The sequence below is a fragment of the Molossus molossus genome, unplaced genomic scaffold (genome assembly GCF_014108415.1).
Source record: "Molossus molossus isolate mMolMol1 unplaced genomic scaffold, mMolMol1.p scaffold_m16_p_17, whole genome shotgun sequence".
NCBI lineage: Eukaryota > Metazoa > Chordata > Mammalia > Chiroptera > Molossidae > Molossus > Molossus molossus.
The window spans coordinates 23,676,812-23,699,581 of record NW_023425352.1 but is presented as its reverse complement, the minus strand read 5'-3'; the positions used below and the strand labels follow the sequence as shown (position 1 = coordinate 23,699,581).

Here is a 22,770-nt window from a genome sequence, read left to right as displayed (position 1 = left end):
CCCAGTGGGGGGCATATAGGAGGCAGCCAATCAATGTTGTCTCTCATCGATGTTTCTATCTCTCTCTCTCTCTCCCCCTTCCTCTCTCTCTAAAAAAAATAAAAATAATAAATTAAAAAATTTATTCGGCATATAAAAGCAAAACTAACTACAGTTATTTATGTAAATTGCTTCCACTTATGCCTAATTACTTTGAAGAACTATAACAATTATACTTAGCATTAAGTGTATCATACTGACTTTGCTAAAAGTTTTCATTATAACACCAACCTCTGTATAGACACTCAGTGTTCATTGCTGCTCTTGTATGATCATCTGCTAATGAAGCATGGTGATCTGCTCACAATGTTAGAAAATCAGTGGGAACATCAGCTGGCACTTCCCTCTCATGTCCCCCCAAATCTCTTTTCAGTCCTTATTATCCTCACATTTTCTGATGCATCTGACGATTTTTTCATTTTTTTTTTTTTTTCAAAACTTTAATTCAATGTCTTGTTATAAAGAACTTACTACGTCCAGGACTAGAGTAGAAACTGGAGGGATACAAAGATAATTTAGGCAGCTCATACTTACTGCGAAGTATAAGGAAATAAAGGGAAACCTTCATATGAGGCAGAAAAAGTTGCTGTGAGGCTTCAAGAAATGCTGTGGTTTTTGAACTAGAGACTTATTCAAGAATTTGTAGGATTTTTACACATTAGCTTTTGAGATATAATTCACATACTATAAATTCACACTTTTTTTTTTTTTTTTTTTTTTTAGGTGCTAGAGGACTGGCACTCTTTCTTTTTTTATCCTCCCCTGAGGACATTTTTTTTTTTTCTTGCATTCTTCTTCAGATAGAGAGGGAGGTGAGAGGGAGGAAGAGAGAGAAAGAAGCACCGATGTGAGAGAGACACATCAAGTGGCTGCCACCCACAGGACCCCAACCGGCACCAGGGACAAACTGCAACCGAGGCACGTGCCCTTAGTGGGAACTGAGCCCGGGACTCTCTGGTCTGCAGGCTGATGCTCCAACCACTGAGCCAAACTGGCCAGGGCAAGTGTACATATCAATAGGTTTTTACTATATCCACAGACTCATGCAGCTCTCAGCACAATTTTAGAACATTTCCATCACCCTGAAAAGAAACCCCATGTCCATTAGCATTCCCTTCCCTTCAGTCCCTGGCAACTGCTAATCAATCTACTGGCCGTTTCCATAGAATTATCTATTCTGAACATTTTTAATAAATATAATCATATAGTGTATGGCCCTTTGTTTCTGGATTCTTTCATTTAGAATGGTTTTTTTCAAGATTCATCAATGTTGTAGCATGTATCGGTACTTCATTACTTTCTTTGGCCAAATAATACTCCATTGTATAGATATATCACATTTTATTCATCTTTTCACCAGTCAACAGACATTTTAGTCATTTTCATTTGGGAGCTATTGTAAATAATGTTATCATGCACATTTATGTACAAGTTTTTGTTGGACATGTGTTTTTAATTCTCATTAATTCATACCTAGAAGTGGCATTACAGGGTCCTGTGATAACTCCATGTTTAACCTTTTGAAGAATTGCCAGACTATTCTCCAAAGTAGCTACATCATTTCATAATCCCACCAATAATGTAGGAAGGTTCTGATTTCTCCTTGCCAACAGCTGTTATTGTCTTTTATATTTTAGCTTAGTGGATGTGAATTCTTGTTGGATTTTCTTGTTGGAGCATCATATCATGTATTTATTGGCCATTTATTTATCTCCTTTGAAGAAATGTCTATGCGGATCCTCTGATCATTTTTATTTGGGTTATAAGTGCTTTTTATATGTTCTAAATGTAAGTATCTAACCAGATAGATGACATGCAAATATTTCCGTTCTGTGGGTTTTTTACTTTATTTTTTGGCAACTTTTGAAGCACAAAAGTTTTTAATTTTTTCCTGGCCAGTGGGACCCAGTTGGTCCCAGTAGAGAAGCTTAGCATTCATTTGAAAATGCAACTCTGGATCTCAAGATGACAGTCAGGACTGGAGGGAAAGATTCGGGGGACAGTGCATAATCACGGTAGTTAAGACCATGGGCATGAATAAGGGATTCTCTCCTATTTCCCTCTCTAGATAGTTGCCCTTCTGAGTTTCCTCAGATAGCACCTCTTTCTGCTCTCACCCCTAAATGTGAGTTCCTTTGTTCTTTCATTCAACATATATTTATTAAATGCTTAGTACCCCCAAGCATGGTTCAAAGCATTGGTAATATTTGGTGAACAAAACAGACCCCTCCCCCTCAAAAGAGTCTGCCTTAATGAAACTTGCAGTCTAGTGGGAGGAGGCAAAGAATAAAAATATAAAGATGTAAAACATAGTGTTCAGATGATAAAAATGCCATGGAGAAAAATGATTCAGCATAGAAAAGAAGTGGGAGCAGCTGCGATTTAAAAGAGGATGATTCAGGACAGCCTCAAGGAGAATGACACATTGGATTAAAAGGCCTGATGCAGGTGAAGAACCAAGCTAGGCAAATAACTGATAAAAAACATTCCAGGCAAAGAGGACAGCAACTGCAATGACCTGGAGGCTGGACAGTGCCTGGTGTGTGTGAGGAACAGGGGACCATATGGCTGAGGCAGAGTAAGCAAGGGGAGAGTAGTAGAAGATTAGACCCGGGGCACAACTGACGGCCACACTGCATACGATCTTATAAACCACAATAAGATTTGGCTCTCCCTCTATGTGAGATAGGAAACCACTAGAAGATTTTGAGCAGAGAATGAAAAAATTTGGTTTATATTTTAAAGGGATCCTTTAAAGGGACTAATCATTTTGAGAATAGAATGTGGGAGAAGAAAGTGGAAGCAAGGAGATCAGCTGAAGGTGTTAACAATAATCCAGGCAGGAGAGAATGACAGCTTGGACCAGGGTAGTCAGCAGTGAGTGTTGAAAACTGGTTAGAGTCTGGATATATCTTGAGCTAGATCTGGCAGGATTTGATGACAGATTGAATACATGGTGCGAGAGGAAGAAAAGAGTCTCAGATGAGTCTAAGATTTTTGTCTGACAACAAAAAGGAGGAACTGTCCTGTATTTAGAGGGGGTAGACTACAGAAGGAGCAGGTTTGGGATGGTGGCAGTGAAGATCAGTTTAGTTTTGCATGTATTTAAGTTTGAGATGCCTATTAAACTTTGAAATGGAGATGTCAAGAATATATTTGGATATGCAAATCTGGAGTTCAAGAAAATGTCTGAGAATAATTGGAAGGGTTCAAGAAGACATACACCCTTTGAATGACACCCAATGTGGGTGGTATCATCAGTGGTTGTATATATGGGGAATGGGAAGCCTGTACCTCTCTCTAGGAACGTGCTGCTTGTACCATGTTGGGGAGATCTGCCTCCATCTGCTAAACAAATCTTCATCTTCCATCATTTGTTAACATCTTTCCTTCAATCATATAACTGTCCATAGGTGGTACCTATACAACATTTCAATTCCTATTCTTTGGCTTTCTTTCTACCTTCTGACATCACATACTCACTATGCGTTCTGTAGTCTATACTATACTTTACCCCCCAAAAGGAAATCTTGCCACTGTCGCATTAATCAAGAACAAGGTCCTCCTCCTTTGATGCTCACCTCAAGGAAACAGTCTTTTATTCTTTTTGAGAATAATTAGCATACAATATTAGTTTCAGGTGTACAACATAATGATTCGATATGTGTATATATTGTGAAATGATCATTACTGTAAGTCTAACTAACATCTATCATGAGTCTTTTCTTAATACTGGATATTCTGAATATAAGTCAGTCAGCCACAGTAGTTCCAATCTGTCTGCAAATAACTGAAGGGTTACCAACACAAGCAATTTATGGGAATGTTGTCCGAATAAGGCTGACAGTCATGTCTCATGGCAGGTGCTCAATTAAATCTGACTGATTAATCAATTGAGCTAGACCAGCACGTCATACAAATCTTGATGTATTGCAAGGCCTTTGAGGAAAGAAGAATCCGCTAGTGTTCTGCCCGACACTCCCTGTGATTCCAACCTAGTATCCTCTCACAAGAAGTCTCTTCACCCAGGCTCATGGCAAAGCTTTCTCCTTCGTCTGACACTTGACTTTTGTGGTGTTGCTTTGCTTTCTTTCCTGACACTGTCTGTCCTGAGGAATGGGAACTAGCCTGGCAAATGGACTTCAGGATAGGCATAAATTGACCCAAATATATTACCGATTATATTTCTTTTCCCATTATAATGGAAGAAAGTAACATGGGAATCATTCTGTATTGTTCCATGAAATTTATTTGCCCTGGTAATGTCCAAGAGTCTTTAAAAGTTATTCCTAACATGAAGAATGCCCTCCTGAGCCACTGCGAGCTCAGGCGCCCATCTCGGAAGCAAAGGGCCTGGCTGACTCCTCTGACACCAGTCTTTCAGGACCAGAAATTGACCTGCAAACCATAACGGCTTTAGCAAGAGTGAATTCATTTAAGTTGTGCTGAATTTATTTTTGTTCTTTGCTGGGACTACTGCCCCCAAGAGAGGAGTACTTTTCAGTCAACTTAATTTTGCCTGCCAAGCTGTAGTTTTCTAGACTATGTAGTCTTTTATGATTTTCTAAAATTCTATTACATTTCTTTCCGAATCTATTTCATCTTCTCTCACATGGCAGTTTCCCAGTTTATAACACTGTTTTTCAAAAACTACCCCTATTTTAGGTGTTGTGTGTATTTTGTATGAAGAGAGTCAGTCAAGCTCTTTTGGCCTCTGACAGGAGACTGAACTTTTTCAGTCTCTTCAGTTTCCAATCTGCGTTCTGATGATGGCCAGCATCTTACTGGCCTTTACAACGGCAAGGTACACCAAATTTCATGGAACAATACGTAACGATTCCCATGTTACTTTCTTCCATTATAATGGGAAATGAAATATAATAGGTAGCATATTTGGTTTAATTTTCAAATGCCTATCCTGAAGTCCATTTGCCAAATTTCTGACACTCCAGATTATGTATGTAAGCATTGACTTTTTAATTTTTATCTAAGTATAGACTTGCAGAAGGTTGTAAAGAAATGTGCAGGGAAGTCTCACACAAGTCTCCCCTAGTGTTAACATCTTACAACTATAGTACATTTATAAAGTTCTATAATATAATATTTATACAGTTTACTCAGACCACCAGTTTTATATGACACTCATTTGTGTGTGTACATATATGTACAGCTCAGTGCAATTTTGCCAAATGTATAGCTTTGCTTAATCACATCACAATCAAGACATTTAATTCTACCATCACAAGACTCTCTGGTGTTTATTTCTCTAGCAAAACATACTCTCAAGAAAGAATTTAGTGCTCTCTCTCTCTCTCTCTCCCCCTCCCCCTTCCCTTCCACTCTCTCTAAAAATCAATGGAAAAAAATATCCTCCAGTGAGGATTAAGAATAAAATTTTTAAAAGACTCTCTGGTGTTATCCCTTTATAGCCACACCCATCCCTCATCTCTAGCTCCCAGAAACCAGTAATCTACTCTCCAGCTCTATAACGATGTATTTCATAATTGTTACGTAAGTGAAATCATGCAGTATGTATCCTTTGAGATTGGCTTTGATCACTCAGTATACTTTCTTTGAGGTTCATTCAAGTTGTTGCATATATCAGTTGTTCATTCCTCTTCATTGCCGAATAATACGTATTCCATTGTATGGATGTACTACAGTTATTTTAAGATTTTTAAAATTGATTTTTGAGAGAGAGAGGGAGAGAGAGAAATATTGATGTGATAAGCAAAATATCGATTGGCTGCTTCCTGCACATCCCCTACTGGGGATGGAGCCCATAACCTGGGCATGTGCCCTGACTGGGAATCGAACTGGCAACCTTTCAGTGCATGGAATAATGCCCAGCCAACTGAGTCACACTGGCCAGGGCTGTACCACAGTTATTTTAACCTCTCACCCTTTGAAGGACATTTAGACGGTTTCAAATTTTTGGTTATTATGAATAAAGTTGCATTGACCATCCAAGTATAAGATCCTAAGTAAAAACAAGTCTTCATTTCTCAGAGATAAAGGCTGAAGAGTGAGCTGCTAAGCCGTATGACAAGTTTATTTTTAGTTTTGAAAGAAACGACCAAACTATTTTCCAGAGTCAGATTATTTGTTTTTGAAATTTAATTATGACTCAATCCCTGGAAAGATATTCTACTGTTTACATTTTTCTGATTAGAGAAGTGTTCTTCTCAGAGTCCAGTGGAGTCTGACAGACCTGGACTATGTTAAATTAAATACCATATTCAAATCCTGATTCAATTACTTATTAGCTGGGTGACCTTAAATACTTTTTGGAGTCTCAGATTCCCTATTTGAAAAATGGGGATAATAATGCCTGCAATTGTCAGGATTTAACAAGATCGACACGTAAAATGCTGAGAGTAGAGCATCGGGTACACAGTAATGAGTTAACGCTAGCTCTCTTCCCACCCACGGCAAAACAATAACCAAACATTACTTCCAATATTGTTGCATTTGCAATTTTAAAAATCCAAAGAAGCATAAAACTAGCTCCTTTTGTATACAGTCTTTTTTTATTACATAAGTTGTCTTCCGTAGGATCCTTATGCATAAATGTCCTTGGCAAAACCATGTTCCCTTTCTTCCTATCAATGATATTTTCTGAAATAATCCTCACAGCTCTTGGCAGCAGAAATGAGTTGGTGCATCTCTATTATGCTCTGTGGTTTTTTTTTTCTCTTCTAGGTCAGTGAACAATTTTCTGATGACTGGTCCAAAGGTAAGAAAAAAAATCCTTTGATTTGTTTGGATTTCACTAATCTTAGCTTCTTGACTGAAGACTATACATGCCAATTTCTTTTCGTTATATCGCCATCTTTTTTTATGCTGTAATTATTACAGACCGAAAAACTGTGGCACAGAAGGGATTAGTGACGTATTTCAAACCAAACGGCAGACTAGTGGAAGAGCCAAGGCAAGAGCTCAGGAGTATTGATTCTGAATTTATAGCCAGAATATCCAAAGCCAGAAAAGTCGACAGCCTTTCAGTGTCCAGCTGCAGTCATACAACCTTCTCAGGACAGTGCTAGGCTGCAGTTTTCCATTTTTACAATCCTGGCATTGTACTGAATTCTCTCTAAGGACATTCCCAGTTCCAAAATGTTATTTTCTAAGACAGTAATGGGATGAGAACATCTGAAAATTTATAAGTTATGTAATTTGGGATCACTTTGGAGAGGCAGGAATAAAGTCAGGTCTAGTGTCTGATAAAACTGAATTTTATTCCAACTACTATTTACTAGCTTTGAGATCTTGGACAAATTGCTTTATTTCACCTCTCTGAGCCTCAGACTCCTAATCTATAAAATGGTTCCTATTTCACAAGGTTATTTATGATGTTAAATTAAATACCATATTTTAAGTGCTTAAGTCATTATTATTATTATTATTTTTTTATCATCCTCACCCGAGGACATTTTTCCATTCTTTGTACAGATAGAGTGGGAGGGAGAGAGAGGAACAGAGAGAGAGAGAAACATCGACGTGAAAGGGACACATCGAGTGGTCGCCACCCGCACAACCAACCAGGGCCGGGGACAAACAGCAACCGAGGTACATGCCCTTAGCGGGAACCGAACCCGGGTCTCTCCGGACCGCAGGCCGATGCTCTAACCGCTGAGCCAAACCGGCCAGGGCTTAAGTCATTATTTTGGAGCAATGGGAGAGTGCACAGGAAGAGAGGGGCTTGGCCACTTAAGGGCAAATGTCTCCCAAGCCCAGCTGCGGTCAGTCTAAATTTCGACCCATGTCCCTGCAGGCTTACCTGATCTACTCCAGCAGCGTGGCAGCTGGTGCCCAGAGCGGTATTGAAGAATGCAAATACCAGTTTGCCTGGGACCGCTGGAACTGCCCTGAGAGAGCCCTGCAGCTGTCCAGCCATGGCGGCCTTCGCAGTGGTAAGGAAAGCCTCGGCCACAGCTCCCTGGACCCCCTGGCCACAGGTTAGAGCACCACTCTCCAGGGATGGCCCCTTGCCTCCTCTACACCCTAATTCTTCACCTGGTCTTTACTCTCAGGTCATCTCCCTCTCTGGGATCTTCCTCTGCTCTATCTCTAGCTCCTCCTTCCCACCCACAGAGCTTTTTTCTTTCTTCCCCGACACCCTCATTGCTCAACAAATGGACCTTGCCATTTGGCTAAAGCCGTCCTCACAATATAAATAACATCAGGAGGTAGGTAGTGGTCATAATTCCTCATTCCTCTTAGCCCCTTCCTTCAGCAGGCTCAGCAGAGAGGTACAAGGCAACTGGGAACAGACCTGGAGACCAGATTTCCACGGAGAAGATAGAGTGGCCATGCCAGTAAATAAAGGAGCCCTGGTTCTTTTCAGAACGAGGTGGCGCATGCCTCTGAGACTTCACTGTTCCAGGAGGAAGTGGGGATGGGTTCTTGATAGCCTGGTCTTCAGATTCATCTCCTCTTTCTTCCCCAGGCTCTTTCCCACCTAAATCCTTCACAACCATGTATGTCAACAAAAACCTAGCCACCTAATCATCAAGTGTATGACTTGAAAAGATAGGTGGGGAGAGAGTAGAGCTGAGATCAGGGCTGAGTAGACCCTGGAAGAGTATAAGGTACATTATAAAGGTGGGGAAAGAAAACGGAGCTGGGAGAGGAGAGGGTAATGACGGTGTTAAAGGGAGGTAGCACGACTGGTATTTCTTTGGGTTGCAACTCCTCCCTCTAACTCACCCAATTTGTGGTTCCTGCCAGCTAATCGGGAGACAGCATTTGTACATGCCATCAGTTCTGCCGGAGTCATGTACACCCTGACGAGAAACTGCAGCCTTGGAGATTTTGACAACTGTGGCTGTGATGACTCCCGCAACGGGCAACTGGGTGAGTAGTGATATTGGCGGCGGGAAAGGGCAGGCCAGAAGAGTTCACTTAAAGAATGAAAAGCTTGGTGGGTAGCTGGGTGGGAGAAGAAGAGTTGTATTCTCCTAAATCTGAGGAAAATTAGGGTAAACCAGTTTAACCCTACCATAGCCCGGGCCCTCCTTCACCTACTGAGCAGTTTCCTTAAGTACAATAATGATAAAGGAACAACAGTCCTGTTGTAGACCAACGAGACAGACCAGATTCAGACTCCAAACTGGGTTCAAATTAAGAACTTTATTAGCCGCGTGGCGACTGTCCCATCCTACGCAGAGGAGGGAGCAGCCCCAAGCTCAGGGGAAGGGTTGCTTATATAGTTAGTTGTCTTAGCCCCTGTTAAGGGCTAAGGGTCTGCGAGCAAGCAAGCACATACAGAAGCAGATATTTGCGGTTAGCCGTTGTGCCTGAGGGAGCCAGCAGTTTCGGTGTACACAAAGCAATGGTTATCTATACAATGCAGTGGTTATCTATTAGCAGCTAGTTCTTGCTATTCTCTTAAAGTCCAGGGAGTACGGTCTGCCTGATGGGAAAAATTTTACTGTACGTTCACATAGCATGTGTTTATCCTTTACATTCCCCACTGGTCTTAGGGTTAAATCAAATCCTTGATTTTAAGGTGTCTTTAATTCCTTCTATTGTGGCTAGCCTTTGATAGGGAGTGCTAAGGACCATGAGCTTAACAGCCTGTATTCTTTCTCTAAAAAATTGCATTAAGCAATTAATCAGGATTGGGCCACAAGCTAATGTTAATAGGAGGAGGATTAAGGGGCCCGCAAGGCTAGTGATAAGGGTAGTGAGCTATGGGGACCAACCGAATAAGTCCTCATACTAAACCTTGGAGGCTGAGGCTGACTGGGCTTTTTCTCTTTTGCTCAGCTGCTTTCTGACCAGGCTTAAGCTTTCCCTAATAACACCAGAGTGGTTAGCATAAAAGCAACAGGTTTCTCCTAAGGCTAAACAGAGAAGAAATAAACCTGTGGAATGATGTTAGCAAGAATACATGTCTTTGGTTTCAACGGGAAAGACGCAGGGAGTCAGTCCTGAGGTGCAAGCAAACCAAGTCCTGGGGGGTACAGTTAGGACTCAAGGCTCTTGTGATGAGGAGCTTAATGGGGTTAGGGTGGTAGTGTCCCCCCATGAGTTTGCATAAGAGGAAAAGCTTAGGCCATAGTTGCCGATGATGAAGCATGTCCCTTGTCCTTGTAGGTCTCCGAGGGTCAGGCGGGGCCGTACCTTCATAGCAGTGGCCACCGTTGAGTGCATCTAAATTGGGTAGGCGCCTTACCAGCGATCAGAGTCAGGAAAGAGACTGGGAGGAAACCCTGGAGAGCTTTACCTTCAGGGGATCCTCGGTCCGCTGTAAGGCCCCTTGCTCAGGGTGTGCTTTCGTTACCTGAGTGTGGTGAATCCGAAATTCCCGTCCTGCTACCTTCAGAGCAGTGGGCGTAGTCAGGATAACAGGAAAAGGGCCAGTCCAGCGAGGCTCGAGGGAAGCAGGCTGATGTTTTTGACCCGGACCCAGTCACCTGGGGCGAAGTCGTGCGGTGGTATCTGGGGTGTCCCCGGTTGGGGTCTGGCATCCTTGATTAGCTGTCGGGTCTGTTCTCTCAGCCTCTGGATTGCTTGCAAAGAGCTGAGGAGGTTATGGTTACCCAGGTTGGCTAAGACCTCGTCCCCGATTTTGGGTAGAATAGGGGGAGGTCGGCCAAACATGATTTTAAATGGGGCGAAACCCTTAAGATAAGGGGGTATAGCATACACAAAGGAGGGCAAAAGGAAGGAGCTTTACCCAGTTGTCGCCCGTCACAAGATGGAGCTTAACGTTTCCTTTAATGTCCTATTCATTCTCTCTACCTGTCCTGAACTCTGCGGCCTGTAGACACAATGCAATTTCTAAGTAATCCCTAAAACTTTAGCTAACAATTTTGTGGTTTTAGCAATGAATGCTGGGCTGTTGTCAGACCCCAGAGCTAGAGGGAGGCCAAATCGGGGGACTATCTCAGAGAGCAGTGACCGGGCTACCATGGTTGCAGTTTCAGTCTTGGTAGGAAAAGCCTCAGTCCAGCCGGAGTAGGCATCTATGAAAACAAGCAGATATTTACAGCCATATTGGCCAGGGGCCACCTCAGTAAAGTCAATTTCCCAGTGGTCACCAGGAGCTGTGCCTCGTTCTCGGGTCCCGAGGTCTGTTGTTTCCCAAGGGTGAGAGTTGACTTGGGCACAGGCAGGGCATCTCCTTATTTCAGATTCTACCCATCTGTTGAGGTTTGGGACATAAAAGTCCTGAGCTGTGAGACTGGAGAGTTTAGTCTTGCCAAGGTGGGTGCCCTGATGGAGCTGAGAGATCAGCTCTAGGCCCAGGGCCGCAGGCAAGAGGATCCTCCCGTCGGGGAGAAGCCTCCAGCCACACAGCCCCTGGTTGTAGTTGAGCCTCCATCCAAGTTCTTCCTCCTCTTGGGGATAGGAGGGCTCCTTGGGGAGGCTTTTCCCACAAGGACAGGAAGGATGTCAAATGGCCCCACTGGTCTTAGGGCAGCCTCCTTGGCTGTCTGGTCGGCGAAGGCGTTCCCCTTAGCTTCAGGGGTGTCAGAGTTCTGGTGGCCCCGGCAGTGGATAATGGCCTCTTTTGTTGGTAGCCAAATGGCCTCTAGGAGGGCAAGAATTTCTTCTTTATTTTTTATCTATTTCCCTCCTGAGGTTAGGAGTCCCCTTTCTTGGTAGAGGGCCCCATGGACATGGGCTGTGGGGAAGGCATACCGGCTGTCAGTGTAGATGTTTACTGATTTGCCTTTTGCCCATCTTTTTTTTTTTAATCCTCACCTGAGGACATTTTTCCATTTTTTGTTCAGATAGAGTGGGAGGAAGAGAGAGGAACAGAGAGAGAGAGACACATCGACGTGAAAGGGACACATTGAGTGGCTGCCACCCGCACGACCAACCAGAGCCGGGGACAAACTGCAACCGAGGTACGTGCCCTTAGCGGGAACCAAACCCGGGTCTCTCTGGACCACAGGCCGATGCTCTAACCGCTGAGACAAACCAGCCAGTGCCCTTTTGCCCATCTTAAAGCCTGAGTTAAAGCAATTAGTTCAGCCCTCTGAGCTGAAGTCCCGTGCCCTAGTGCCTGGGCCCAGATGACCTTATCTTGCATGACTACCGCCGCTCCTGCATACCGGACCCCTTCCCGGATGAAGCTGCTTCCATCTGTGTAGAGAGCACGCTCTGGAGTTGGAAGAGGGTTGTCAGTAGGTCAGACCTCAGGTTAGTTAGAGTCTCAAGAATGTCTGAGCACTCATGAAGGGAGCCTGAGGGCCATCGTCAGGCAGCAGGGTGGCCGGGTTGAGGGCAGAGGTCTTCAGGAACTGGATTCAGGAGGAGTCCAAGAGGAGTACCTTGTATTGGGTGATCCGGGCTTTAGACATCCACCGGTCTGGAGGGCTCTTGAGGAGAGCCTCAACAGAGTGCGCCCCAGTAATCTGGAGGCCTTGCCCTAGAGTCAGCTTGGAAGCTTCTTTAACTAAAATAGCAGTAGCTGCTATGGCTCCCAGGCAGCTGGGCCAGCCAGAGGCTACCGAGTCTAATCTCTTAGATAAGTAGGCATCTGGTCTCTTCCAAGGCCCTAATGATTGGGTTAGGACCCCTTTGGCAATGCCTCGAGTCTCAGAGAGGAAGAGCTGAAAGGGCTTAGTGATACCAGGCAGAGCTAGGGCTGAACAGACATTAAGGCCGTTTTTAGTTTCTCAAAGCCCTGTTGTAATGTTACCTTGGGTTCCCAGGGGCCTAATCTGTAGGAGCCCCGGCCCCCTCATTCAGTGTCTTCCAGGAGGATGAGGTCCTTAGGTTTCTGTCGGGCCCCCCTCTTAGGGCAGTTTTTCTTCCAATGGCCATATTTGCAGTAGACACATTGGTTAGGGTCAAGAGGTGGCCGAGGTTTCCGTGGGCTTGTCCTGTGTTTTTAGGCCTATTTCCCGTTGTTCTTTCTGATTCTCCTGAAGAGCGGTTATGAATCCCTTTGTGACTCCTTTGATATTAGCTGTTTCTGGGTCGTCCCTGGTGTTAAATACTCTCTGAGCTATTTCAACTAACTCACTAAAATTCTTTCCTTCAAAACCCTCTAGTTTCTGGAGTTTCCTCCTAATGTCTGGGGCCGACTGGGTGACAAAGGCAATATTAATGGCCCGTCTATTCTGAGGGGCCTCCGGGTCTATGGGAGTAAAGAGGCGATAAGCCTCCATGAGACGTTCAAGAAAGGCCGCTGGGGACTCCCCTGCGGTTTGAACAGTCTCGCTTACCTTAGACAGAGTAGTTGGCTTTCTAGCAGCTCCGGGGAGGCCTCGAAGTAGAGATGGGCGATACTGGGTTAAAGCTTCCTTACCTTGATCGGTGTTCGGGTCCCAGTCAGGTCGAAGGGTATGGAGGTAGACCCCTCGTTGGGCTGGATTCGTGAGGGGTTGGTCGTCTGACCCGAGGACAGAGTTTGCTGCCTCTCTGTGGATCCTGTCCCTCTTCTCGGAGGTGAACAGCACCTACAACAATTGCTGACAGTCATCCCAAGTGGGCTGATGGGTGTGGAAGATTGTCTCTAGGACAGAGATTCAACCTTGGGGTTTATCAGAGAAGGAGGGGTTCTGTTGTTTCCAGTTATACAGATCACTAGTCAAGAAGGGGACATAGACGATGAAGGGCCGATTCTGGTCTCCACCCGGTGGTGGAGCAACCTGACGGAGGGGCAGGACGGCAGCCGAGGAGTCTGGTGCCTGTGGAGGACGGTTATAAGGGGTGCTGGCTGCCAGCACGTGTATGGGAAGGACTGAGCAGCTGAAGGGCTTCAGCCTCTCCGGCCACGGTAGTGGCGGGTGGTGGAGACCAATAAGGGGGTGGCCTCAAAGAGTCAGTGAGAGGGTCTTCTGGGGGACCTGAAAGAACAGGGTAAAGTCTCCCAGAGGGAGTAGGAGCCGAGGGCTTCTGAGGTTTCCGCGGTGGCTGAGCAAGTAATATCTTCTTCCTATTAGGCCAAGAGCATTTCTTAACATAATTAGGTTTGTCAGTAGCTATGTCAATCCAAACATCAGTGTAAGGAGTTTGGTCTGGGTGTCCGGGAGTCCCATAGATGACGCCTCAGACTGCAAACAAAGAGCCTAAATCAAAAGTGCCCTGGGAGGGCCAGTTGACCCGGAAAGTGGGCCTCTCCAATTCGCACAAAGTGCACAAGAACCCAGGGTCTACCGAGATGCCGTAACCTGAGGCGCAATTGGAAAAGTCTGAGAAGTTATCAAGGAGACATTGAAGAGGGGTCTTAGTTCCTGACCCATTTTGAAGGACACAGACCAGCACAACACAGAAACACAAAACACAAAAGGACAAACAAACAAGCCAGACAAAAAGCCAGACAAACCGAACCGGGGCCAAGAGCGAACAAAGTCTCGCTGTGGCCCTGGGGCTGGATCTCTGTGCTGCGTCCAGCAGATCCACTTCCCCTCACTCTGCAGAGTTTCCAGAAACAGACTTACTGAGGGACGTCCCGTCTGCTGAACCGAACCTGGGCCCAGGGTTTCCAGATGCTCTCTAGATGGAATTTGGAGTCGAGACAATTCCAGGGCAGAATGGCGTCCGGGGCGGAGGAACGTCTCTCCGAGGCCTTCCCCTAGACCGCCCGTCCGCTCCCGGGATGGACCTGTCTCCCGGAGTCTGAGGAGGTCAACCTGCCAGAGGGGGGACCTCACTTGTCAAAATGCTGTAGATCTCCAAATGTAGACCAACGAGACAGACCAGACTCAGACTCTGAACTGGGTTCAAATTAAGAGAGCTTTATTAACCGTGCCGCAACTGCCCCATCCTACGCAGAGGAGAGAGCAGCCCGAGCTCAAGGGGAAGGTTGCTTATATAGTTGTCTTAGCTTCTGTTAGGGAATTTGGGCTAAAGGTTTGAGAGCAAGCAAGCAGTACAGAAGCAGATATTTGCGGTTAGCTGTTATGCCTGAGGGAGCCAGCAGTTTCGATGTACACAAAGCAATGGTTATCTATACAATGCAGTGGTTATCTATTAACTCTAGCAGCTAGTTCTTGCCATTCACTTAAAACCCCTGTGGTTATCTATACAACGCAGTAGTTATCTATTAACTCTAACAGCTAGTTCTTACTATTCTCTTAAAGTCCAGGGGGTAAGGTCTGCCTAATGGGAAAAATTTTGCTGTATGTTCACATAGCATGTCTTTGTCCTTTACACTCCCTGTGGAATCAATCCGGTCACTCTCTCAAACGTAATGGGGACATCATTCCATGTTGCCTGTCTGTCTCCTTTACCTCCACTGTCCTCTCTGCCCTCCAACTCTACTTCCAACTGAGTTGTTCCATATTATTTCAATTGCTCCTCTTTCCCCCCAAATGCTCGCGCTTTCCTCACCCCCTTTCACGCCAGTTTGTCCTTTCCGAGAGTCAGTCGCTGTCGGGCACGTGCACAGTCTGCCCAAAGGCCAGAAACTCTGGCTGTAGAAAGACCCGTGGGCACATTGCAAAGACTCCATTAGGCGACTACTTACATTATTGGAGTCCTCAGCAGAGGATTGTCTGGACGTGGGCGCGCAAAAATGCAAAAACAAATCTAGGCTGAAACTAATCTTTCCTCATCCCAAATCCCCCAAACCCAATCAGAAACAGCTGCCTAGAAGGTTCTGTGCCGCCTGCTCAACGACCTTTCCTCCCCTGCTCTTTTCCAGGAGGTCAAGGCTGGCTGTGGGGAGGATGCAGCGACAACGTGGGCTTTGGAGAGGCGATATCCAAGCAGTTCGTCGATGCCCTGGAGACCGGACAGGACGCCCGGGCAGCCATGAACCTGCACAACAACGAGGCTGGCCGCAAGGTGAATCCTGCAGCCCCTGGGGTTAGGCAGCTGGCTCCATCCACTACCACCCCTTAAGTGAGGACAACTCTTAACAGTTTGGAAAAACGAGATACCCGATGTAGACTACTAGACCCCCTCTCCCGCCCTGCCCCCCAGGCAGAGACTCCCCACACGCTCAATCCCTGGCCCGCTTACTCCTCTCTCCTCAGGCGGTGAAGGGCACCATGAAACGCACGTGTAAATGCCACGGCGTGTCTGGCAGCTGCACCACGCAGACCTGCTGGCTGCAGCTGCCGGAATTCCGCGAGGTGGGCGCGCACCTGAAGGAGAAGTACCATGCAGCTCTCAAGGTGGACTTGCTGCAAGGCGCCGGCAACAGCGCCGCAGGACGCGGCGCCATCGCTGACACCTTTCGCTCCATCTCCACGCGGGAGCTGGTGCACTTGGAGGACTCCCCAGACTACTGCCTGGAGAACAAAACCCTGGGACTGCTGGGCACGGAAGGCCGCGAGTGCCTGCGGCGCGGGCGGGCCCTGGGCCGTTGGGAGCGTCGCAGCTGCCGCCGGCTCTGCGGGGATTGCGGGCTAGCAGTGGAGGAGCGCCGCGCCGAGACCGTGTCCAGCTGCAACTGCAAGTTCCACTGGTGCTGCGCTGTCCGCTGCGAGCAGTGCCGCCGGCGAGTCACCAAGTACTTCTGCAGCCGCGCGGAGCGGCCGCGGGGGGGCGCAGCGCACAAACCCGCGAGAAAACCCTAAGGGTCTCCTCTCCTGGCTCCTTCCCCCACTTGCCCCTGCCTCTTTTAGAGACCCCAGTAATAGAGGAACCTAGGGAATGCGGATCCCGCACTTGCAAGCCCAGGGGTCCCGAGAGAGACGATGCAGTCTCCGGAGCGTGTCCGTTTCCCACCTGTTTTCCCAATTCCGCTGCGCTCTTCTGGAGCTGTCTGAAGCGTCCTCACAGCTCACACTTAGTCTGAGAACTCTTTGAAACTGTGACTTTTGGACGAGTATGAGACAGGTGGTCCTCCTCCCTTCCTAGGTGCCCTAACTCTGGACTTAGCCTATGGAACCTTAGGAACAGGAAGACTCCTCAAATATACAGGACACGTCCAGGGAAAGCCATGGCTTTTCTCTTTTGCCCATTTTCTTGACCCCCCACCCCCACCCCGTTTTCTGCTGCTAGGTCTCTATCACAACCACATCTTCCTTCTGCAGAGCCATTCCTGTGCTTCTAATTCCCTGCTGACTGTTGACATAGACGCCCCAGGAATCGCTGTTTTCTCTCCCCTACTCCCTTACCCTCTTCTTCCGAAGAGAAAGTGAGAAAACTGACCCAGGAAAAAGCATGTCTTTGGGCACGGTTCCTAGAGGAAGGGTTGACGATGAGGAAAGCGGGAACCCTGGGTGCTGCCTTGCTGAAAACCAAGGGTGCTACTCATTCTCGTGACAGCGTCTCTAATGGACTTTACCAGTGGGACAGTGACCTTCCTGACAATCACCCAGGGTGTTCCAGACATATACCCACAATGTCTAGGAACTATGTAAGGTCAGATTACCAGTCATTTCCTACCCTCTGAAGTAACCTCCCTGCCCCTAACCTATTTCCTCCCAGCAACCATCTTTACCTCTTCGTCTTCCCCAAGGATCCTTGTTCATCTGAGCCAAGACTGAGCTCAACAAAGCCAGTTTCCCTGGTTTGCACCTCTAAGGCAGGTCATAAGAAGCTAAGACCCTTCCTTTTCAGTAACCTGGTTCTCAAACAGGTAGGATTCAGGGCCTTGGATGCTTTCCTTCAATAAGTAAACTTCCTGCAATGAAACTAGTACTAATAGGAAGTTCAGTACCTTAATTTTTTTTTTAATTTATTGCAATCACTGTGATATGTGCCCCCCCCCCATTTTTTCCAGGTATTGAACTTATTCTTGGGAATACAGGGAAGGCAGGTGGAAGATACAACCTCTAGGCCTGGCCCTCTCTTCCCTCCTACCTTGCCAGAATACCATCCTCCTGGGGCCTCACTTCCCTGATGAGCTAAGTAGTTGCTCTGGCCTGACTGAGGCTAATCTGCCAAGGCTTAGTAAACCAGCCACATAAATCTCCCATTAATACATTCACTCAGTAGTAAGAGCTTGCTGCTGTGGTGCTTGAGTCTCCTGGTTCTTGTCTCAGGAGAGAAGCAGTACAGCAGGGACTTCCTTATTAAAGAGGGCTCTGGGAAGGAAAGAGCCAACCCCTGACAGACACTGTGCAGCCTGAGGAGCCTCCCAGCCATCTCTCTTCCCCTAGGCCAGCCCTGGGTCTGCTCTTCAGCAGCAGAACTGGTCAGATGCTAGACAACCTCATCCTGCTTCTCCCAGAGCAGGAGAAAGCACGGAGGCAGTGTGACTCCAAGTAAGTACCAGGGGCCAAGACTTTTGGGGCCAAAATGTCAGAGGGCTAGGGCTCCCATGTTCCAAACTGATACAGTGGCCAGGGCAGACCCCAAAGCCCTGGCCTCATTCCTACACCTCTCCTGGTCCTACTAATACTTATGAGAAGACAGGTTCCCCTTCCTTCCTTATTGGGGACAATCTTCCCTTCAGGGTTTCCTAGTGCTTCATTTCAGCTCTATCAGCAAAAGGCTTTTGCTTCTTCCCCAGCTCTGACCTGGGCCTCATTAAGTCTCCCAACTTGCCCTCCTTCTCTCATCAAGCAGCAGCATATGCCAACCTGGCTGTCCCACTTGACGGCGTTATTTGATAATGTGCAGTAAGAAGACCTGGCAAGGCAGCTAGAAAATATAAAAAAGCACAATGTTGTAAAGGAAAGCTGCATTCTCCAGGGGAGTCTCTCGGCATAAAAGTAGGAGAACTTTTGTGCTTCATATTTGATAACTCCAGGTCACTTATCGCAGGTCAAAACATGTCATACTGCCAGCAAGTTCCTTCATGAGTTGTTTTGTATTCCCAAATGGATATGATTGATACCAGATTCATTTGAGTGCTATAAAGGGAACATTACTGAATTACCTTATATTTGTATTGCTCTCCACCCCACTTCTTGCTTTAACTATTCATTCATTCGTGCACTCAACAAACACTGGAGTGGAAGTAGAGTGATGAGCCACACCGCCCTCCCTGCATTCATGGAGTCTAGGTTCTCTGTTAGACTCAGTCACCAGGGCTGTGACCCCTTTACAAACATGGACAACTCCAGAACGGCTGCTTGGGAAGACACCTTGAAGTCAGCTAATCAAACCTCTTGTTTTATAGATTTAAACTGATGCTGCGAATGATGTCTGGCTTGTTCCACCAGCAAGTTACCATGGGGTGCTTAGTGAAACCCAGGCCCCTTTCCTCCTCTTGTGAACCCTTTAGGAGGATAGAAGCAAAGGGAGGTCCTGAGAAGTGACAAGGACACTGGGGGTGGGGAGGTGCAAAACACTGTCTCCTTCCTGTCCCTGGCCTGTACGCCTACACACAGGCAGGGCTTTCTTTCCTTGAAAAGAATCCCAGCCTCAACTGGCCTTAGCAGCAGGTTAGGGCAAAGACAGAGACAGGGTCGCGCTCAGCGCTGGTGGTGCTGGTGGTGGTAGGAGGGGAGGGCAGGACAGGGCACTCGCCTATTGTGGATCTGGATTGGATGCTTCCACTCATTCATTTCCTTTTAATTAACCCGCATTCCTGGAGGAGAAATATTTATGTTGGCTCCCATAGAGGCAATCCGCAGACTGGAAAGAAAGGGGAAGAAAGCCTGCCTTAGCAAAACAATATCTCTAAAGAGCTCAAGAAGAGAAAATAAGAGAACAAAATGCCATTAAAATAGCCTTCTTACCCCCACTGGAGTCAATGAAAACTTCATTTCACATGCTAATCCCCCACTCCGCCCCCTTCTCTTCTCACAACACCTTTTCCGAAAGTGTTTGGGAAAAGTCTTCGCAGTCAGTACACAGCTCCCTGCAGCTCAGACTTCTCCTTGTGTTAGTTCAGGGCCCCAAGTGGGGCTCTTGCTCCAACAGCGGCTTTTTTCTCCCCCCCTTTAATTTAAACAAAGACTTCAGAGTTCATCAACCTCCCACTGAAATTCACAGCTGCTGAACAAACTAATCCCCTCTCCCAGCCTTTCTTCCCTTCAATGGGCTCTTGGCTTCAAAGACACTTTGGGAAAGAACTTTGCTGGGGCTCACACTGCTTCATCAATAGAAGTTAGTGCAAGTATTATCTGAAGAGCAAGTGGCTTTACAAACAAATACTGCCTAACAATCCCTTCCTCCCAAACACACATCTAGCCTGCAGACATGACAGGATCGACATAGGATTAGAGATAGGACCCAGTGGCTTCACACCCAGCCCCTTTGTGCAGCTGAGCTCAGCCCTGAAGTGGTGTGGGGAAAACCCTGGAGCCGACTGTCAGGCACAGATGGAGATACACCCATGTGCACGGGCGCGTGCGCACACACACACACACACACACACACAAAATGGCCACAAATGCTGCAAGGAGAGAGTATTTCGGTGACACCCTCCTTTCTTCAACTCTCTTGACTCCCCCATTTGTCCCCAAGCCTCTCCTCTTCCTTATTGGGGTACAGGAAACAAGAACCAAGAGGGCTAGAAAGAGAGGTAAGGGCAAAATAGGGCCCAGGAGGCAATTAATGAGAGACGACTGAGGAAACCAAATCAAAGCCGCTTTATTGCACACCAGTGCTTCAAATGCAGCATCCAACCGTGGAAGTACAGCCAGAGAAGGCAGCCCTGAGACATGTGGAGGCTGAGGGGGGAAGGGCCTCCCAACCTTGAGGAGTAGTGCTAAGAGTCTTTTGTTAACATGGCTCCTATTCCAGAGTTGGGCTCATACGCACAGAATGGATGGTCCATGACCTTGGACCAGGGCTCAGACAGGTCAAGTCAGGGGCTGTTTCCCATTGGCAGCGGTCCCTCTGTTCCTATCTCAAGGCTAAGACAGCTCCCAGCAAAAGGCAGTGTACCCCCTTCCACCTAACCTCACCCACCCTTCATAGTGCTGGCAGATGAGATGTTCCTTTTGAAAAGGGCCATAGTTCCTTCTCTTGGTTCTGCTCAGCACCCATCCCTCATGTCCATGACTTGTTCAAAGAATGAACAGTCAACTCTACTCCAGCCTCTGTGGCTCAGAGAAATATAGACCTGGAAATATGAAGTCAGAGGCAAGGAGAAGGTAAGGTCAGGCTCATAACCCACAGAAGGTGAAAAACAAAAGACCCAAAAGACAGGTACAGCAGAGGTAGACTTGGATCCTGCTCACCCTCTTAGAAGCCACTCAGAGTATCTCTGGTGGAGAAGAGAGCCTGCCCAGGTCCTTCCTCAGGTCCTGGCCCAGAGTACAGTACTAGGGGAAGTACAGAACTGCCTCTGTGCTCAGCCTCGGGGGCTGAGCAAGACTTGGACAGATCCTAGAAGGCCAGGCATACAGGGGAAGAAAGCAGGCACTCTGCCAGTTTGGAGCCAAGCCTACAGCATCATATACCTGGTAGCAAGAAGGAAGGCTGAAAAAAACAAACAACCTGTTCTGAAATTCCCTTTTCTGCAGGGAGAACAGTTAAGTAACAGCAGAAGTGGCCTCCTGGTGAGAGAGGCTGCCTGGCTTACACGTGCAGCTTATGAGCAATGGTGAGGACAGCCTTCAGGGCAGGCATGAAGCTGGAGACCTCGCTGAAGCGGCTGCAGCCCACCACCTGGGCGTGCACTGCAAGGCCCTGCTCAAAGCTTCCTGCGTCCACACATCGGGCAACCTCGTGGAGCCCAGCCAGGACATGAGGAGAAAGCTGTGGAGGGATTGCCCTTAGGTTAGTAAGCCCAAACCACCCCTACCCTGGCTGCATGGAAGGGATAAGAGAGGACTTAAGTTCTGGAGCCCAGTCCAGGCAAGGTGCATGTATTCTGTGGGGAACCCAGGTTGGTGAGACCTAAGAGGAGGGGACACTTGAGTAACGAAGGGGACACATGGGTGATGGTGGAAGGGCAGGAGGCAGGGGAGCATCACTAAGTGTACTTACTGTCCCCTCACAGAGCTTCTCATACAGACATTCTAGACGTTGGGCTGCCTCCTCCAGCTTCCGTTTTGTCTTCTATAGGAAGGAAAATGTATTCTGATTCTAGCCCCTAAGCCTAATACTACACAGGACTATAAAGAAGCAGAGTAACCCTGGCCAGTTTGGCTCAGTGATTACAGCATCGGCCTGCAGACCAAAGGGTTGTAGATTGATTCCCAGTCAAGGTCAAGTACTTGGGTTGCAGGTTCAATCCTGGGCCCTGGTTGAAGTCATGTGGGAGGCAACCAATCGATGTGTCTCTTTCACATCAATGTTTCTCTCTCTCTGTCCCTCCCTCCCTTCCACTCTGGAAAAATACCCTTGGGTGAGTATTAACAAAATAAATAAATAAAATAATAAATTAAAAGAAAACAAAAGAATCAGAGTAGATTAGAGCCAGAATGACTTGAGGCTACTTCTTTCATTTCGGAGGAGGAAATGGAGGCCTGAAGAGGGTAAGTGACTTGCTTGAGCTGACAGCCAGTGAATGAATGAATGGTTACTTCTGGTTTCACCCTCCTTTGAGTATTCCCTGCTGCCTTTCCCAGAGTTAAGTCTCAACGCTGCTGGGTCCTGCTAACAAGGAGCTGGAATTCAGACTAGACAAGTACTCCCCGCTCCAACCCCCCGAATGGACATCAAATAAGTATAAGATACAGACAGCATGTCAAGGGATAGTGAGAAAAAAGTCACACAAAGACCTGACCTAGAGCTAAAGGGTCCTGGAAATGGCTAAGGGTATGAGGAGGGCATTGTGGGGAAGGTTCGCACTTACGAAGTCAGTGGCAGACAGGGAGCAGCGTTGTAGAAGCGCCTCAAAGCTGGTTTTCAAGGACTGATGCTCTGGGGGCAGCTCCTTCCTGTCCATCTTCTCTGGTGGCCACTGCTGAAGAGGTGGGGTGACAAAATAGATAGGCAAGCTGTCCTCGTAGATTCCCTAAGACTAGT

At 47.0% G+C, this 22,770-nt stretch overlaps 2 protein-coding genes across 4 annotated transcripts in view; one reads left to right on the top strand and one right to left on the bottom strand.

Moving 5' to 3' along the window:
* Positions 1 to 16,915, top strand: part of WNT8B (Wnt family member 8B) — a 29,447-nt gene extending 12,532 nt beyond the window's left edge. The window contains exons 2-6 of the mRNA XM_036265686.1: positions 6,742 to 6,775; positions 7,814 to 7,952; positions 8,770 to 8,895; positions 15,650 to 15,792; positions 15,984 to 16,915. Coding sequence (XP_036121579.1) covers positions 6,742 to 6,775; positions 7,814 to 7,952; positions 8,770 to 8,895; positions 15,650 to 15,792; positions 15,984 to 16,529 — 988 coding nt within the window. The 3' untranslated portion in view covers positions 16,530 to 16,915. The remainder of the gene's footprint in view (positions 1 to 6,741; positions 6,776 to 7,813; positions 7,953 to 8,769; positions 8,896 to 15,649; positions 15,793 to 15,983) is intronic.
* A 3,573-nt stretch (positions 16,916 to 20,488) lies between these two features.
* Positions 20,489 to 22,770, bottom strand: part of SEC31B (SEC31 homolog B, COPII coat complex component) — a 33,976-nt gene continuing 31,694 nt past the window's right edge. For all 3 annotated transcript variants that reach the window (XM_036265156.1, XM_036265157.1, XM_036265155.1), the window contains exons 24-26: positions 22,598 to 22,708; positions 21,787 to 21,858; positions 20,489 to 21,555 (exon numbers count right to left, since the gene is read on the bottom strand). In XM_036265156.1, the coding sequence (XP_036121049.1) occupies positions 21,376 to 21,555; positions 21,787 to 21,858; positions 22,598 to 22,708 (363 nt within the window). In that variant the 3' untranslated portion in view covers positions 20,489 to 21,375. The remainder of the gene's footprint in view (positions 21,556 to 21,786; positions 21,859 to 22,597; positions 22,709 to 22,770) is intronic.